At 38.4% G+C, this 19,044-nt stretch overlaps 1 protein-coding gene across 2 annotated transcripts; it reads right to left on the reverse strand.

The window, feature by feature from the left end:
- Window positions 1–647: 647 nt before the first annotated feature.
- Window positions 648–6,070, reverse strand: LOC110927298 (splicing factor 3B subunit 1). Of its 2 annotated transcripts, XR_002585587.1 has the most exons (4): window positions 5,967–6,070; window positions 1,233–5,057; window positions 962–1,020; window positions 648–883 (listed from the first exon to the last, which is right to left on the reverse strand). XR_002585587.1 is itself a non-coding variant. In XM_022170962.1 (3 exons), exon 2 carries the CDS (start codon window positions 5,035–5,037, stop codon window positions 1,234–1,236), a length of 3,804 nt encoding a protein of 1,267 aa, XP_022026654.1. In that variant the 5' UTR covers window positions 5,038–5,057; window positions 5,967–6,070; the 3' UTR covers window positions 648–1,020; window position 1,233. The 2 variants fall into 2 exon arrangements, 1 of the variants encoding a protein (XP_022026654.1); XM_022170962.1 differs by having other exon boundaries at window positions 648–1,020.
- Between the last annotated feature and the right edge of the window lie 12,974 nt (window positions 6,071–19,044).

Consider the following 19,044-nt stretch of genomic DNA (forward strand, 5'->3'; position numbering starts at 1 on the left):
TGAAAACAAAAGGAAGATCCAAATAAATAATTAATTGATTGTTAGCATATTTATGCGGAATTTAATATAATTGATATTATATAGGATATTATTTTATTATTTCTCTATAATTGATTGGACGTTACGTGACACCTTTTAAATGGTTCTTACAGTTTGTATGCGAAATGTGGTTTGTATTTGATCCTACTCCATTGGATTTAAATAACTCCAACTTTCACCAATTGGCCGATAACACTTCCAACTTGTACCACAACCCTCTCAACTTTTATTTATTTCTGACACTCCCTAACTAACTGAACTCTAACCCAGTTAGCTGATGTCTGTCACGTCATAAAAAATGCCACATCATCAAAAATGTAACGTCGGCAAAAGGGACACATCAACTAACTAGGTTACGGTTCAATAAGTTAGAGAGTGCTAGAGAAAAATAAGTTGAATGTTGGAAGTGTTATGGTACAAATCAAAAGTTGAGTGTCATCGGCCACTTGTGAAAATTTGGGTTATTTTAAATCCAATATTCCTTAAAAGACCAAACACATAATTTAAGTTTTGGATCGAAAGTTGGTTTTTTCAAATCCGATTCGAATATCAAACGTAAAACCAAAACCACAAACATGTACCCACTTAATGATTCGTATCGAAATAGATTAAAACCAGTAAAACCAAAAGGTTCTGATTGCCTTTTTTAGCAGTTACGCCATGTTAACTTGAAAACCACTTCAAAATAACTATCCAAGCGTCCTACAAGTGAACTGTTAAACTTGTTCTACTACAACAGCACGAGTCATAAATCATATCATCGACTATGACATGCAAATCCTACACAGTTTACAAGCATAGACGAGCAAAATAACCGATTCCCGATGGGATACCGTCAAGGTAGCTATTAAAAGACGAAAAAAACGGAAAACATTATGGTATGAATCTTGCATTTAGCTATCAAATATGAGTTTCAAGTTACCTCTTCTTGTTCACCATAGTTGACTCACCCGCGCCTATTTAACCGTGTGCACCAGGAACCTGTTATCCAAAAAAATAGAAAATAAAAAACAAAAATATAAAAATATAAAAACAAATCCCAAATAAAAAACAACTGCATTACTCCACACACATTATCAGTTCGAAAATAGCAGCATCCATATTAAGCAGTTCAAAAACATCACAAGACGATAAAACAGTTAAAACAGTTGATAACGAAATACGATAAAGTGATAAACTTTAACAAAGTCAACCTCAGACAAACATGGTCAACTCCGGCCGACTGTAGATATTATCCCCTTCATCCTCGAGCATAGGATAAGCTGCCACAAGCGCATCTTGAGCACCAATATAAAGCGAGTTATAAATCTTCCAATAAACTTCTCGAACCTTCCGTGCGGGATGAAACAAACCCTGCAAACAGTAGTTAAGCACCACGGCCGCACCGAGCGCCACACGCATCCCCTCGATCGCTTCCATCACAGCGTTTATAACATGCGGTGACGTTTCAAAGATGTTGGGCCAGACGTAGTTCAGTAAGTGGATCAACGCGTCTTCACAGCCCAAGCCCGCCACACCCAGAGCCATGTGCTTAACCGCTGACGCTGCGGTCTGTCGGTGAACCAGGTCCCGGTCCATAAGTGCGTCTTCAAGTAACGGAGTAACAGCGTAGATATAATCTTTACCCATTTCACCGATGTACTCGAAGAGAAACGATAACGATTTCAAAACACCGTTTTGCACGTTTAGCTCGGGTACACGATACTCGTTCATCAACGCGGGTAAAACCGTAAACGGCGAGCATGTTTCTGCAACGATTGCGATAGCAACGGTTGTGCAGACACGGTTTTGTCTTTCTTGGACTTTAAGGTTGTTTAGAAGGGTGGCCAAGACGTCTTGTGGTCCGATGGCTTTCGCGATGTAACCAAACGTGTTCACGGCAGCTCGACGGATTCCTTTTTTATGGGCTTTTAGCATTTCAAGCAGCTCGAAACAGATTCGCATCCACTCACGAGCAGGGACAAACTCCGCACCACGGTCAGCAATACGGCCCACTAAGTCAATGCAGTTTTCTTGCACCTTTTCGTGACGATTTTTCAAAATCGGAGTTAAACGTGGAAGCAAGTCTTTGATTGGTGGAGTCATTTTCGTCATACCGATAACATTCACGATTGCTTTCAACGCACCCAAAATCGAACCCAAAACCTCGGGATATTCTTCACCTAAATATTCGTACAAAACGACACCGAGATGTCCCATGAGTTGTTCTTCTTGACATTGTTTCATAACCACCGCAATTCTCGAAATCAGATCTGCAGCTTGTTGTCGCACTTTCGCACTTTTGTTGTTTAAACGCCATTTAATCGTACCACAAATTTGAGGAAGGTATGGTTTCACCCTTTGACCAAGAGAGTTGACCACCGCACCGAACCCGTTAAGCATGACGTTTGCATCATCGCTAGTTTGTTCTTGAAACGCGTACAGAATACCATCGATTAAAAGCTCTTCTAAACGGGAATCGATATCTGACGCACCTAAATTTGCTACAACCTTTTCAATTGTTTCCATCACCATTCTTCTGTAAGGTTCGCTTTCATCTTTCAGATCTTCAACTATTCTCGCTACAATATCGGGAACACCGACTTTATTTGCGATCTCAACCGTTGTTTCAACAAGTTGCTTATAGTTTCTTCGATCCAACGCCATTCGTCTAACCCAAAAGTTTCGGAAAAATTCTGGAAGAATATCACTTCGAATGTAATCCGCTTCAACACCTTCAGTACTCACACACTGTTTCACCACTTTCAACACGATTTTCTTCATTTCTTCATCAGGAGATTGAAACTCACGAATCAAAATAACCATAACTTCTTTCGTATAGTAACTAGCATAAATGGCATCCATTAACGGAATAATAAAACCAATCGCTTTCAAAAACGCAGCCAAAACCTTCCCACGGTGGGACCGGATACCTTTCCACAACGGCTTAAGAACTGAATCAAAACTTTCGATACCGTACGGTGCAGCCGCTTCAGCAAGTGCGGCAAGCGACAGCGCGGTAATCGTTCTAACCTTTTGATTCTCGTCGTTGAGCCCGTGTTCGATAATCTCGACGAGAGAACGTAAATGGGGAAGAACCGCACACCCGATTAAAATAGCGATTTGTTGAACGATTTTAATACCTGTGTGTCTAGCTTGCCATGACTTCTTACTTTGACAAACAGCTTTCAGGAACGGTAACAAAGCAGGGATTCCGAGTGCTGATGCGACAACGCTAAAAGCTCTTGCGGTTGTGTTTCGGACGTATTCGTCGATGTTATCGATATCAGGACGCATAGCAGCTATCATAGTTGCTAACCCAGCTGCTTTACTGAGATTCGATATGATTTCTCTACCTTCAACACGGGCGTAGTAATCTTCGTCGATCAATAATGGTTCTATCACAACGAGAATTTTATGAACGTAAGGTCGAACAAGCTCATCCAGCTTGTAAAGAACTCTGTCTATAACTTTAACCAGCAAGTGTCTCTCTTGGTCTTCTAACGTAGGCTGCATAAGTAACGGAAGAATACGGTTGAATAACGGGCCCGCACCAAATTCACGGGCTTTATCGGTTAACTGTCTCAATGCTGTTTTCCTCTGTGGTGGGGTCCCGTTCTTGACTTTAAGCAACAGTTTCATGATCTTTCTCTCTTTTTGTTCATCTGGAGATAAATCTTCTTCGTCTTCTTCATTCAACAACGCACCGAAGTACTGGTAATCTTCCGGCTTCATGAACGGAAGTCCACCTGGCATCTCTTTCGGGACATCAAACTGTTGACCCCTGTTTTCTTCAGGAATGGCGTATAACGGTGTTCCCAACGGAGTCGGTGTAGCAAGAAGCTTTCGTGCGGGAGTTCTAATTGGAATATAAGACGCAGGTGGTTCCAGTATCTTGTACCCTTCTTGTGGAAACATCGCATCAAGTTCTTCATCGGTTAATGGGCGGTTTCTATCTTCGATATCTTTCTCCCATCTCATTAGATTATATTGTTCTGGTGTGATCGCACCACGGAGATTTATCGCACCTGGTGTCGGTGTGGCTAGTTCGACCCCACCAACAGGTGTCACGCCAGGTGTATAACCGGCTGCGGGTGTCGCACCGCCAGGCGTCGCACTTCCCATGGTGGCTGGTGTCTCGTCCCACCTTGACCTCTGTCGTTTCGGTGTCGGGGTAGCAAGACCAGACAGTTTTGGCGTCGCGTCCCATGTCATACCTGCCGGAGTAGCGCCAGGTGTCACTCCACCGCCACCTGGCGTAGCGTCTGAGTCAGCTAACCGACCAGGTGTCGGAGTTTCATCCCATCGGTTTTTCCTAGACATTGAAGGGGTCGCATCACCGATTCTCCCCGGGGTCGGGGTCGCATCCCATCTTCCGATTCCCGGAGTTGAATCCGGCATATCCCAATCGGAACCCGTTTTCGCTTTCTTCGCACCAGAATCGTCTTGCGATTGATCCCATCGGTTCCTCCGTTTTTGAGCTGGCGGTGCAGCAACCGATTCCTTATCTTTCCCCGCCGCCTTATTCTCCTCTTCTTCCTTCTTCTTTCTCGCAATCACTTTCAATGTCTCCTCTTTCTCTCTTTTCAACGCGGCTTCCCGCATGACATCAGCATACGTTCGTGTTTCAGGTTTGGGGGTTTTATCACCGCTAGCAAAAGCATCATGTCGTTCCGGAGAAATAACCTGATTCAACCGTCTCCTCCTGTAATCATCTTCTCTATCGATAATCCTTTGCGACTTCTTAAACCCTAACGACTCATCATCACCGCCCCTGGGCATATCATTCAAGAGTGATTTCGGAGCAGTGTAAGAGGCTAACTTCCTTGCAACCTCGTTATCCATAGCATCAGTGTTGTCTTCGTCATCGTTAGTCGGAATCTCCCTGTTGTAATCCTGAAACCGATTGTTTCCATCGTAAAGCTCAGTATCGAAAGTAATGGAGTTTGGTGCTAGTGCTGCCTCCATTATCTTCCTTTCTTCTTGTGTCTTTGCGATCTCCAAATCCACTGGATCCATGTTTCCAACTCTTCAACAAACTGCAGTAAACACAAAAATCAAATCAACGTTAGTACGTCATTTCCCTTTAAATCAATTAAAATCCAAAATACATCAAAATCCACAAATAAATAAAGAATCCAAATAAACATACACGAAAGTAAACCATAAACCTAAAGCAGTAAAACACTCGAACACCAAAACAAAACAAAACAAAACAAAACAAAACAAGACAAAAACTAAATATATTTTCGAAAGAATAATCTACAAAAACTACTCAAACCTGTAAAGCGGAATGAAAAACTCGAAAAACTAAATCAAATCATCCGTAACAATGATATAAATCACATAAAAAACATGAATAACACATATACATAATCGGCAAACATGCCGTAGAGACTAGAATTTAGGTATATAACACATATATAATTGAACAAACATGCGTAGGGATTCGGATTTAGAAATACATGAAACAATTAAACAAATTAACAGAATAGATTAAGCTTTTTGCTCAAGAAAACGACGCTGAAACTTCCTAGGGTTTGTTCGTAACAGTACGTCCCTTCCACTTATCCACTGAAATCAATTAAAATCCAAAATACATAAAAATCAACAAATAATCCACACAAATATACAGGAAATTAAGCCATAAACCTAAACCTAAAACAGTTAAACACTCAAAACACCAAAACAACGAACAAAACCTAAATATCTATCGGAAACAATAAACCGACGTAATTGAACATTTAACCACAACAACTACTAAAACCTATAAATCCGAACCGAAAACTCGAAAATAAGATCAAATTATTCGCAACGACGATACAGATCGCGTAAAAACACATATGTAATTGGTGAACATGCGTAGATATTATGAATACATGAAACAGGCATACAAATTATCGAGAGATATATAAATTGTTGCAGAAGAAAACGAAGGTGAAACTTACTTAGGGTTTGTTATGAGATGAAATTTGACGAACGAGTGTGTGGATGCGAAGAACGAGTGGTATGTGAATTTGGGGATTTTGTTTTGTATATGTACGGCGGGTGGGTTTAAAGTCGGTCAATTGGGCGGGTCGGGTTTGACCGGGTGGGTTTGATTCGGGTCAGGGTTCTAGAATGTGGGGAAGTTGCGAAGTAGCCCTTGAACTATTGGGTATGGTTTGATTTAGTCTAGAGATGAAATCAAGTACCATGTGTTTACTGACGGATGAGGAATTTTTCCATAGGGGTAAGGAATATTTTTAAAAATTTTAAGCGCTTAAATATGTAAATAGATAATTCTGTTCGGTTCGGATCAGATCATGTAAAACAAAAGAATTTCAAACTAAAAGAAACGTTATTTATCTACTTTTTTTTCCTAATTGGAAGAGCAAGACATTAGTATATTCTCAATAGTGATTATGCAACACCAACTTGCGTTTTGACACACATCACAGAGTGTATGACCATCGACTTTACAACACGAACATTTTGCGTCTAACTTGCCCATGCAAAAATTGCATTGAAAGTCATGATTATGTTTTGGATCTTGGTTTTAAAATTGTGTGACGAGGCGATAGTCATGAGGTAGGATGCAAAATGTAAAAGCGTAGCACTTCACATACGCGAAGCACAAAGTATTTATGTACGCTTTTATTTTTCTCCTATCTATATATCATCGCATACATAAAATCTACTACTACATAACTAACTCTATGTATAATATAATATCCTAGTAAGGTGGAGGTTCTGTGCAGAACGCTAAATATTGCGAGAACACGCATAACGCAATGAATCACCTATTTTTTCAATTCTAAAAACCTAAAAAGTAAATGAAAATGTTACAAATGTAAGATTTATTGTTTCTTACAATTTAATTCAAAACAAAATATGGAAAATTTTCACTGTTTAATAACCTACACGTATGTAGGTTATGTGTATGCTAAATTAACAACATGTTTGTAGGTAAAAATATATGGTCTTTTAATGTATATATATAATAAACATATGAATGTAAGAAGTCATGACAAGCTAGACACACATATGAAAAACTTAGTTTTTGTAAGAAGAAAAAAATAAGAAATTCCAACCAATAAGAATGTTTTATTTTACTTCATATAATATAAGTATTTAATGTTACTATAAGGGTACATTGGTGAATCTACATAGGTCATTAATTTATAAATTTCCTCTTTAATAGCTAACTACATTAATTTTTTTGTAACTTATCTTCAAAATATATTTTTTTTCAAAAAAAAAAAATAAATAAAACAATTTAAAGTGTAGGATAAATTACGAGTTGTGTAGGATAAATTTTAACATGTATGATGAATTTCGAAATATGTAAGATATAGGGGTGTTCAAAAAACTCGTGGCTCGCGGTTCGCTCGAAACTCGCTCGAAAAAAGCTCGAATAAAACTCGGCTCGAAATTGGCTCGGTTGTAAAAGAGCCAGCTCGGCTCGGCTCGGTTTGTAAACGAGCCGAGCTCGAGCTTGGCCTGGCTCGGCTCGTGAGCTGACTTGATAAGGTTTGCATCTTACATTTTTTTGTCCCACATCGTTTAGAAAACAAAAACTAAGGGAGTCTCTTCCATGTAAAGAAGGTAAAAACAATGTACAAAGTGAATTAATTATTTATACTTGCATATTTAGCCATATGGTTAAATTGAATGGCAATTATGGCCCTTAGTCTATGAAGAAATTTATTTTAGGGGCTTTTGAAGTAGTAAATTTTGCGATTCTTTCATAGTTCGAGCTAAATCGAGCCGAGCCGAGATAGCTTGAATTCTAATCGAGTCGAGCTCGAGCCTCAAATCTTAGCTCGATTTGAAATTCGAGCTCGAGCCGAGCCAGCTTGAGCTGGGTCTACCTCGGCTCGACTCGGCTCGTTTAAAGCATCAGTAAGATAACTTTTGATGTGTGTAGGCAAAAAAAGTTAGTGGAGGATATAGTCTTTATGACTAATTAATTAGTCAAAGATGATAATAAATGATATAGGTGAAAAAACTATTTAATGTTTTACAAAATTACCTTTTGTTCTTTTTCTTCATTAAATTTTCTTCTCAAATAAACATTTCCCTATATATATATTTGGAGTAAGGTGATTATTAGGGTCTGTTTGGTATGGGGTAATGGAATAGATGAAGAATGGAATGGACAACGGAATGAAATGGATCATTCCATTCCATTGTGATATTTGGTTACTCATACGTGAATAGAATGAATCATTACTTTATACAATTTGATAAACAAAAATAGATGAAGTAACGAAACATAACTGTATCAAAAACCGACAAAAATATAATTGCCTCAATAATAATAATAATAATAATAATATATTAATGATAAAAAATTAATAATAGATTTTTGATATATATTAATATTAGTATGAATAATAATAATAATAATAATAATAATAATAATAGTAATAGTAATAATAATAATAATAATAATAATAATAATAATAATAATAATAATAACAACATATTTCTTTTCATTCCTTGAAAGAATGGAAAAAAAAAACTACATACCAAGCAATGAAAATTATTATATTTGGAAGGAGTTACATTCCTTTGAAATGCTCCATTCCATTACCACATGATAACCAAGCATGTTTCTTTTCATTCCATTAGAATGACCCATTCCATTCCACATTTCATTCCTTCATACCAAACACTACCTTAATATAAAGATTTAAAATAGCAATGTTTATATTATCTCTTATTAACCTGATTTAAAATATAACAAAAATCAATTTTGATTATAAAGGTTTTTTTGGTTAAGACTTATACGGTGTTAACATGTGTCATTATTTAAAATCATTTATTAGAAAAAAAAACAGGTGAGATTAAATATTTTTTATTATATTCTGATTATTTATAAAAAAAAAACAGGCAAGATTATTTTTTTATTTTATTATTTATTTATTTGCACATTACATATAACTACCTAAGCATCTTTCTGTTGGTATTCCACGTTACCCATGACTCATGAGTAGGGATGAATATTTGGTATCGGATACCAGTATCGGTATCGAACCGGTACCGTACCAGATACATTCGGTATCGGTACTCACTTTTTTTGTTTTTATTTTTTCGGTACCGGTAGGTACCCATTTTTTCCGTTTTTCGATACCAATACTTTCGATACCGATACCATACTTATCCCTACTCATGAGGCCATCACCCACCCAACCCTAGCTAATAAATGAAAAACGGGCCAAAACCTTTGGGGCCTAATCATATGCCTTTGTTTAATTGTGGGCCGCATCTGTTACACTTAATATGACATTATGACTCGCAGCAACGGATTTACACTAAATTTTTAGGGATAACTTTTGATTGTTTTTTACCCTATTTTCATACAATGTAAACAAAATAAAAATAAAAATATGATACTAAATGGGCCGTGTCAAGCTTATTAATTTTATTTATGAGTCGAGCCTGTACCTAAAAATAAGCGTATTTAGTACAGAAGCTCGAGCTTCAATTATCGAGCTTCAATTATCGAGCTTGCGAGCCTAAACGAGTCTATTATTTATATATTTTTTATTAAATATACTAATTAGTAGATAATAAACGAGCCTAGCCTGAGCCGAGTTCGAGCTTACTAAGTTATTTACGAGCCAAGATCGAGCTTTGAAAATAAAGCTCGTATCGAGCCGAGCTCGTGCTAGAGCTCTCATAAGTTAATTGCGCTCGAGTCTGGCCGAGCTTGGGCTCGGCTCGGCCCGACTTGTTTGCACCCCTTGCTTTAATATATCATTTTAATTGGGTTTTTAACTTATAAATTGTGTAGTGGGCTTTTAATAAAACTTTTAGATGATTGTGCAGTGAGTTTTTAATAAAACTTTTTGATGATAAAGGTGTTGGACTTTTTAAATTTCGAGTAGCAACATAATTTTATTCAGAGGTAGTGTAATATAAAAAAAACGTAACAAAAAAAAAAGACACTTCGCCGGAAAAGTACCCCTAATAATACACTACATCCGCCACTAACCATCCTTTATGTTTCGTATGAATGAAAATGATTAATTAAGTCTCTTCCAAATATATCTAAATTCTCTCAAGCTCCCATCTATTTTCTTAGGACAGTTTGAAAACGATTCGGTTCGTATCAAATTCATCCTAGACAAACACATGGTTCAAGATTCGGATTCTACCTACGAGGTTCATCGATTTCGGGTTAAACGTTGAACGGAGGTTCTAACTGCTCACTGGCCGGACTTGGGTGATTCCTGCCCGAGCCAGTGCACCAAGTAAGGACTTAAGTCTCATGGTTCAACTCGTTATTAAACTACCTCAAAATCACACCAAATAACCAAAACAAGCAAGTGTTAGAAGGTAGGCTAACGAGGTCAGGCAAGCTGGCCGAACGGTTAGGCTGTCCGATCGGACAGCCCAACCGAACGGACTACCCAGCCGATCGACCGGGCCAGCCGATCGGCTAACACATGGACCCACAATTTCACGAAGTGTAGTATTGACAAAGTGATGTTCGATCGAACCTACCACTCGATTTGTAACATTACTCATCGAATCATGAGATACTATACATCAACACTTAACCATTTTACGAAACATTGGAATGTCACCCGATCGAGCATGCCACCCGATCGAGTGACACATTGCCAAATTTATAACACTGGAATTACAAACCGATCGGTTGGACTAACCGATCGAACAGTCCGTTCGATCGACCGACTTGAAAGGTAATGCTGCAAAAACTTCAAAAGTTCAAACCATCATACACAAACACATCCTTTCCTAAAGGAAGAAACAATCCACTCGAAAGGACCAGCCAATCGAGCCTGCCGGCCGATCGAATGGGAATGTTCAAACGGACTTTCAAACCGGACGAACAGCCCGTCCGATCGAACCAGCTGTCCGATCGACCGGCCCAATTGATCCATTGTCGCTTGTTGCATTCCGCGTTACTCATCGTTATACTATCGAACTATTCAGGCTAACTTACTTCCAGTGCTCCCTTCAATCCATACCAAATCACTGTGAGTATACTCGAACCCTTTTTGCTTTAGCACTTTTGGGTGTTACATACGTTATCTATCAAATTCACAATCAAACACAAACTATTTGAACGCTAACCTATTCGCGTGTGCTACTTGACTAAATGATTGCTGTTTATTATGTTTACACGTGGAGTGCTATCTACCTGCTTTAGCAACATAGTACTATAGTTTGGACTCAGCACCCGTTCACACGGGGGTTGCTAAGGACAATTACTTGGATGGATTACGGTGGTAATCATGTATTGCGAACTGTCTCGGACAGTCAACCCGCAGTCGTTGGTACCGATGGTCCCATGTTGATAATTTACATGCATCGTTTTCCTCTGTGTACGTGCCTGGTTATGCGTAAATGCAACACCCCAAAACTCGAATTATTAAATTCGTTAGTAGGTTACCTTATGTAATTAGATGAAGTACGGTAACTAAGTTACTAGGCCTAGTTAAGTGTCTAATAAATAAATAAAAGAATGAGGATTGTGGCAATTAAGATAATATGTTAAACTTGAGGGACTAAGGGTGCCAAGATGGAAACTCAAGTTATTAAAACAAAATATCACACACACACAAGGTGTGTGTGCGTGGGGGATCATCTAGGAGAAGAGCAGAGGGGGTGTGAACCCTAGCTCTCAAGAACAACACAAATTCAGCCCAATCAAAGCCAAAATCGAATGGAAAGCTGTGCATGGATGAAGATTTCTCATAATCTAACCCTAACAAACATATGGTAAGTTGTAATTTTGAGTTTGATGATTTTTGTATGAAGTGGCTTAGGATCAATCCACAAAATTTACTGAAATTAAGTATGAATATATGTTAGAATTATCATTTGGAATGTGAATTATACAAGATTTGATGTTAATTGAGATTTGGAGATGAAACCCACTTGGGGTTAGTAGAAATGGCGACATGGGTATGTCACCCATGTCCAATCTTTGTTTGATTCTTGATATGATATGTTGCATGTGACCAAATTGTTAGTTATATTGAACATGGTATGAAATTAAATTGTTATTGGTAGTTTGGATGATTGAAAACAAGAACTAGGAAGAAAAGAATGAAGATTACTTGTACATTATGTTTAGAAACTTGTACGCATGCCAAGTGTTCGATGAAATGACTAGGTGAATTTAGAAGGTGAAATAGTATGCAAGAAAGTGGTAATTAGATATGGAAGGTGATAAAGGGATGTTTGATAGTAAATTAACATGAGAATTGAGTTTAGATATAGTTCATTGCTAAGTATGGATTATGGTGTAATTGTAGAATTAATGAGGTTTCTAGTATGGTGTATATATGTAAACAAGTGATCATGCGATTAAATGAGTATCTCACCATAGTGTACCACATGCTATTGATATGATTAATGGAAGTCGAATGTGAATTGTGAATTAATATGGTTGTTCTCTTGTATAATTTCATATGCTAACAAGAACGTGTGTGTGATGAAACGAATGTATGTGCGAGTAAATATGTATGCGTGTATGATTATGTGATTATGTGGTTGTAAGTACGTTTGCATCATAAGTAGGAAATGCATATAGTGTCGTATGTATAGCCTAATATGATGTGGCGATTATATGAAGTTAAGTCGGAAGTTTATACATTAAACCGTTGACTTTTGGAAGTCAACTGCACATAAGGGACATAACTAGATTTTGACACAATTATAAGATCTTGGAACGTCATATGGTATGTGTTAAATTAATATGCGTTTTATGTGTTAACATGATGGATAGTATGAGTTTGAAAAGATATGATTTGGGCGTAGGCCTTATGTTTGTTAGACTTAACTATGAAAGCTAATTGCGAGTTATGCATTCGACATGATCATTTATATGTAATATCTCGTATGCTAATGTCACACCCCAACCGATGGCGGAATCATCGGGGCGCGGCACTGAGCGAAACAGATTGTTCAGAAGTTTCCACAACAACTATCATACAATTCAGTTATATAACACGTCCCATACCGTGTCCCAAATAATAACAAGTTATCATAGAAATCAACCAAACAATATGGGAACTGTTTCGACAACTCATGTTCTTAATTATTACAGACCGAATTAAATATTGTTTGAAGACTTCTAGACGGCTAACTATAGATCTTACTGACTACAGGTGCCAGTACAAGATCTACAGATAATTATGGCCCTGGAGCAGGTATATGGACACTGTCCTAAGGTCACTGGCTCCTAGAAGCTTATTATTGCCTCGCTTCCCTAGCACGCTAGTAGCTTAAACACCTGTCACATACGTTAAAATAAAAGTCAATACATATAATGTAAAGGTGAGTACACAAGTTTGATATAGCATATAGAGTTCGAATAGTTTACGCATAACCAAGCACGTACACAAGGGCAAACGATGCATGTAAATTATCAACATGGGACCATCGATACCAACGACTTCGAGTTGACTGTCCGAGACAGTTCGCAATACATGATTACCACCGTAATCCATGCAAGTAATTGTCCTTAGCAACCCCCGTGAGAACGGGTGCTGAGTCCAAACTATAGTACTACGTTGCTAAAGCAGGCAGATAGCACTCCACGTGTAAACATAATAAACAGCAATCATTTAGACAAGTAATACATGCAAGTAGGTTAGCGTTCAAATAGTTTGTGTTGTTTGTGAATTTGATAGATTACGTATGTAACACCCAAAAGTGCTGAAAGCAAAAAGGGATCGAGTATACTCACAGTGATTGATGTGGATTGAAGGGAGCACTGGGAATAGGTTAGCCTGAATAGTTCGATAACACAACGATGAGTAACGAGGAAAAAGTAAACAATGTACTTGGATCGAGTAGGCCATTCGATCGGACAGCAGTTCGATCGAGTGGGCTGTTCGATTGGTTTGAAAATCCGTTCGAACATCCATTCGATCGGCCGGCTGGCTCGATCGGCTGGTTCCTTCAAGTGGATTATTTCTTCCTTTGATGAGAAGGATGTGTTTGTGTATGATGGTTTGTACTACCTTTCAAGTTGGCCGATCGAACAGCTGTTCGATCGGTTAGCCCAACCGATCGGTTAGCACTTCGTTGTTTTCAAGTATGTCACTCGATCGGCTGGCATGTTCGATCGGGTGACATTCCAATGTTTCGAAAAGTCTAAGTGTTTTGAAGTATAGTATCTCATGATTCGAGCAGTAATGATTACAATCGAGTGGCGTAGTCGATCGAACAGTACCTCGTCAATACTACACTTTGTGAGTTGGTGGGTCTAAGTGCTAGTCGATCGGTTAGCCTAGCCGATCGGCTGGCGTAGTCGTTCGGTTGGGCTGTTCGATCGAACAGCCTAGCCGTTCGGCCAGCTTCTCGATTCGGTTAACCTTTCAATTAACACTTGGTTATTCCCGTTATTTGTTGATGTTTTAGAGATATTTTGACTACGAGTTGAACCACAAGGCTGAAGTCCCTACTTAGTCTACTGACTCGAGCAGGAATCACCCAAACTCGGTCAGAGGCGGTTTGGAACCCAAGTTTAACGTTTAACCCGGAATCGGTATATCTCTCGGTAGAACCCGGATCTTGAACCATGTGTTTGTTTAGATTGGTTTATAAATCGGTTCAAGTCTCGTTTTCACCTTTTTGAGTGTAAAAGAGTTGAAAGATAGATGAAAACCCATCTTCCAATCCTTTCCCACCGTGAAATGTTAAGATCTTTGGTAGATTTTAGGTTATTTATGTGGAAATCGGTTAGATCTAGCTTATTCATGGTTAAATGAAGTCAAGAACATGAAGTTCTTGATGAACACCAAGAACACCATGATGACATCACTCAAGAACACCTAGATCTTGGTGATTTCATGGATGAAATTCAGATTTTGAAAGATAGAAAGGTGGAGAATCGATTAATGAACAAAAACGTACAAGGATTAGGGCGAAATACTTACCGGTTTGAGAGAAATCTGAGATTTAGTGAGAAGAAGAGGCTGGTCGGTCAGAGCTTTTCCAAAAGTGGAAAGCTTGACAAGGACAGCCCTATTTATAGGCTTCCAAAAGAGGAAAGGGTCAGCTGATCGAACAGCATCCCTGATCGAACAGCATTCCTGATCGAACAGCCTGTTCGATCGGCTAGCCTGTTCGATCAGGTTGCCCTGTTCGATCGGCTAGCCTGTTCGATCAGGTTGCCCTGTTCGATCGGCTAGCCTGTTCGATCAGGTTGCCCTGTTCGATCGGCTTGCCTGGTTTTGAGTGTTTCGCGACGATTTTTGATATTTCGACTTCGATGAACGATGATTTGAGAGTGATAGAATTCCTAATCAAATTACTTTTAGTTTCAACTACTATATCTAACTTACAAGCATCCTTACAACCATTTCGGATTCGATTTCCATTGAGTTTGATTCACCTTTGAGTCTTGATTGATTTTGATTGATTCTCCACACACTTTAACATAAAAGTAAACATGCACAAGTAACACATAAGGCACACACACACGTATAAAAGTACTAAAATCCCCACACTTGAGTTCGATGATTGATTTGATTAGCTTGATTATTGATTGACTAGCTTTATTGCATTGTTACTTCCTATCATTTACAGTCGGTCGTTGATTCACAGTTCGATTATCGGTCGATTAGTTTGATTATACAACACTTACTCCAAATAATATAAAAATCAAAATGAAACTAAAATGAAATTAATCTTTATTAATCTTTAATTCCAATAACAGTCAACTCTTGACTTTGACTTTGACTTTTTGGAAAACACGGGGTGTTACAGCTAATAAGAATGTAAATGTGGTGACATGTATGGATAAGCGTTTAGTCAAAGGGACGTAAGCACGGAAGGCTCAAAAGTTAAAAAGGACACAAGAAAGCGAACGCGAATACGGACGCAAAAAGGTAAGTGATCCCGACTCACTTCTTAGTGTAAATGTAGAATTTTGATATTTATATGTGTGGATAAGAATCATGCAAGGGATATGTAATGATTGTGAGTTTTTAAGTTAAGTGTTATTTTAGTATAATGAAGGAATTGTTATAACAAAGGAAATTTGATAGTATTAAACGGGTCGAATAATCGTGTACAAGTAAGGTAGCAATGATGAAGTTTGTAAAGATTAAGGACCCGAGGTAAGGATTCTTAGTATAAGATGTAGGGAAATGTTTTACGGACAATTAGAAACAAGTTCCAAGTGATTCGGACGCAAAACGAACGAGTTATGCGAGTTTTAGTGTGGAAAAGGAAGGCTGATCTGGGCTTCACCGTAGCTTACGGTGCCCACCGTAAGCTACAGTGGGTGCTGGGGATTTGATTTCTGCCGTAAGGCAGTATATGACTGCTGTAGGACTTTGGGGGCCACCGTAAGCTACGGTAGCCACCGTAGCTTACGGTGGAGGTCAGGTGCAAATTGTAAATTATGTTTTTCTTTGTTTTCCCTTAATTTCGGGCCTCGTGAATTCGTCCCAAGCCCCGTTAAGCCTCTATAATGCACCTTAACCCTACCAAATGGCTTGGTAAGCTACGGTTAAGTATGGGACTCGTCCTTAAGATCCGATGTGTACCCGAAAGTCACCTAAAGAGCGTTTAGGAAGCATGAGTAAGAATGGAAAAGGGTAAGCGTGTGTGCGGGAAACGAATTAAGTATGTGGGTCAGTATGTATAGGTCTAACTTCTTCCCAATACGCTTAAGCTAATAAGTAATCATGAATATGAGGTAGTATGTATGTATGAATGTATTTATGTAATCATGTAAGTACATGTACGTGTGAGCGAAGGTATGCACAAGTGTAGTTATGATCCGTATTATGAATGTATGTTTGTATGTAGTTATGTATGTATGTAGGTAGGTATGTATGTATGTGAAAAGGGTATGTCTGTATGTAGTTAAGTATGCATGTAATTATGATTGTATGTAGTTATGTATGTATGTAGGCATGTATGTGGGTAGGGATGTATGTACACAGTCAGGTATGTAATGTATGCGTAGTTTCAATACAATTAAGTATTGACGTTATTAACAGTGTGCCTCGAGAATGGAATATGGTGCAGGTACTATATTGAAGTTCGTCAAGGAATAGACGCCCGGATGGAATGACTAGATCTAGAAAGAAAACGGGACGAAAAGTATATGAGAATAGAACGTAGTGAGACTACATGATTAAGAATCTTGTTTGTATATGATGAATACAAATGCTGTGAATGTATGTGGTGGGTGCAGGTTGTACGAATGACAAATTATCATCTTGAGGTGTAGCGATCAAGGTCCGAGTTGCAAGATAGATTGTACGGGGATCCTGGAGTATGTAAAATGTTAGACATAAGTTAAACTTTCATTTTGTAAATGAGTACGAAGGATGCGTATATTGTAAAAAGGTTATTATATAATGAAGTTTCAAGTAAGACAAAACGTTTTTAATGAAAGAAATTTTATGGTACGTAATTCCGCTGCGTCTTTTCAGTTAAAGCGTGTTAGGGTGTTACAAGTTGGTATCAGAGCCCTGGTTTGAGAGAATCAAGTAACAGGAGGTAAATACTTGAACTCAAACCGGTGTGCTCTCGTGACCAAGAACCCGTACAATCTAAGACTCGATTGAGGCCTAAATGCAAAAGCGAATGTAAGTATGTATTAGATTATGTATTTGAAGGAAACTAATAGTATGTTATGTGCAAGGTAAGCTTAAGAGTTTGAAGAAGGAGATCCGTGAATGCAGAATAGGATGAACGCCAAGGCGGGCGGAGGTGCAACTAGGCAAATTAACCCCAGGTACACAATACTAATATGTATGAGTACCGATGTCAAAATAAAAAGGAAAGGGTCTCCTTGGGAGGGTAATTATTAAACGAAAGACCATGATGTGGTCTTGGGGAAGTTTTAGAAATATGCACGAAACTGAAACCCATCACTCAGGCGTAAGGCGATGATTACACGAAGGCACGAAACTAGTGTGTGGATTGCGCACCTGGCCAGTACGCAAGAAGCATATGACGTTCGTGAGACCGTGGCAATTATTGCAGGTATGCCCGATAGAACTGGGTAGCAGGTGGGCGCTATGTTGTAGCGAATGCGAAATAGCAAACCATTGCGGATTTGGTTATGCTAACGAAGGTTATGATAAACTATGCGAGCCGACCGGTTCTAGCAAACAAGTCGAGCAAGAATAAGCTACCATCCGTTTTGAACGGGTGACTTTGAATGCTCTCATGGATGCTAGAAGCTTAATCCGTTATACGGATAGAAAGAAGAATTTATGTTAAAAGCGAAAAACCCAATTACTTGGGTGGTCGAATGTGTATGCTTAACTCTCTTTGAGAGTGTTTATGCCGAACCCAATTACTTGGGTAGTCGAATGTGTAAGAAAGAAGAAAGCTCACATGTGGATGGAACTAAAATGAAGTGATTATGATTCGACAACTGAGATGACTAACTTTAAAATCTTGTTGCTGAAGGTAGGTAAAACTTTAAGTTTTTGTTAAAACACATGTAAGGAAGAAAAGGTACAAATGATATGTTTGAAGCCGCTAGATGGATTCAAACATAGAAGGAATGAAGGGTATGGATGTTACAATTAAATCCGTGGGACGGATTTAAAACATGTACCTCGATACGTATACATATATAAATAACAAGAATGATATATTAAGAAATGGCCATGTATTGACCTGTTATGAATAGGTCTAACACACTAATGTCTTAAGAAGGAATTGATAAAGTATTGATGTATAAACGAGGTCATGTGATAAACATCATGTTTAAATAAAATCGAATGAAGTGTGTAAACCCCAAATTTTATAATGAGATTGGCAGAAATCATGATGCAATGAATCTACCGAGGACGGTGAAAGAATGCTCATGAATGAAAGCTCATGATACCAGATGGACAAGATCAACCCTGTTAAGATACGGATTCGTGAAGGAGCGAGTCAACTTGGGTTGTTACACGTTGGTCGGTGCCAAATTAGCAAGTTTAGTAAATGGTTTAACTTGTGGATGTTGAATAGAAAATTACATATTGAATGATGTTTCTATGTGAACTGGTGGTACTGAACTTGAACGATCATAACTGC

Source organism: Helianthus annuus, chromosome 2, assembly GCF_002127325.2.
Source record: "Helianthus annuus cultivar XRQ/B chromosome 2, HanXRQr2.0-SUNRISE, whole genome shotgun sequence".
NCBI classification, from domain to species: Eukaryota; Viridiplantae; Streptophyta; class Magnoliopsida; order Asterales; family Asteraceae; genus Helianthus; species Helianthus annuus.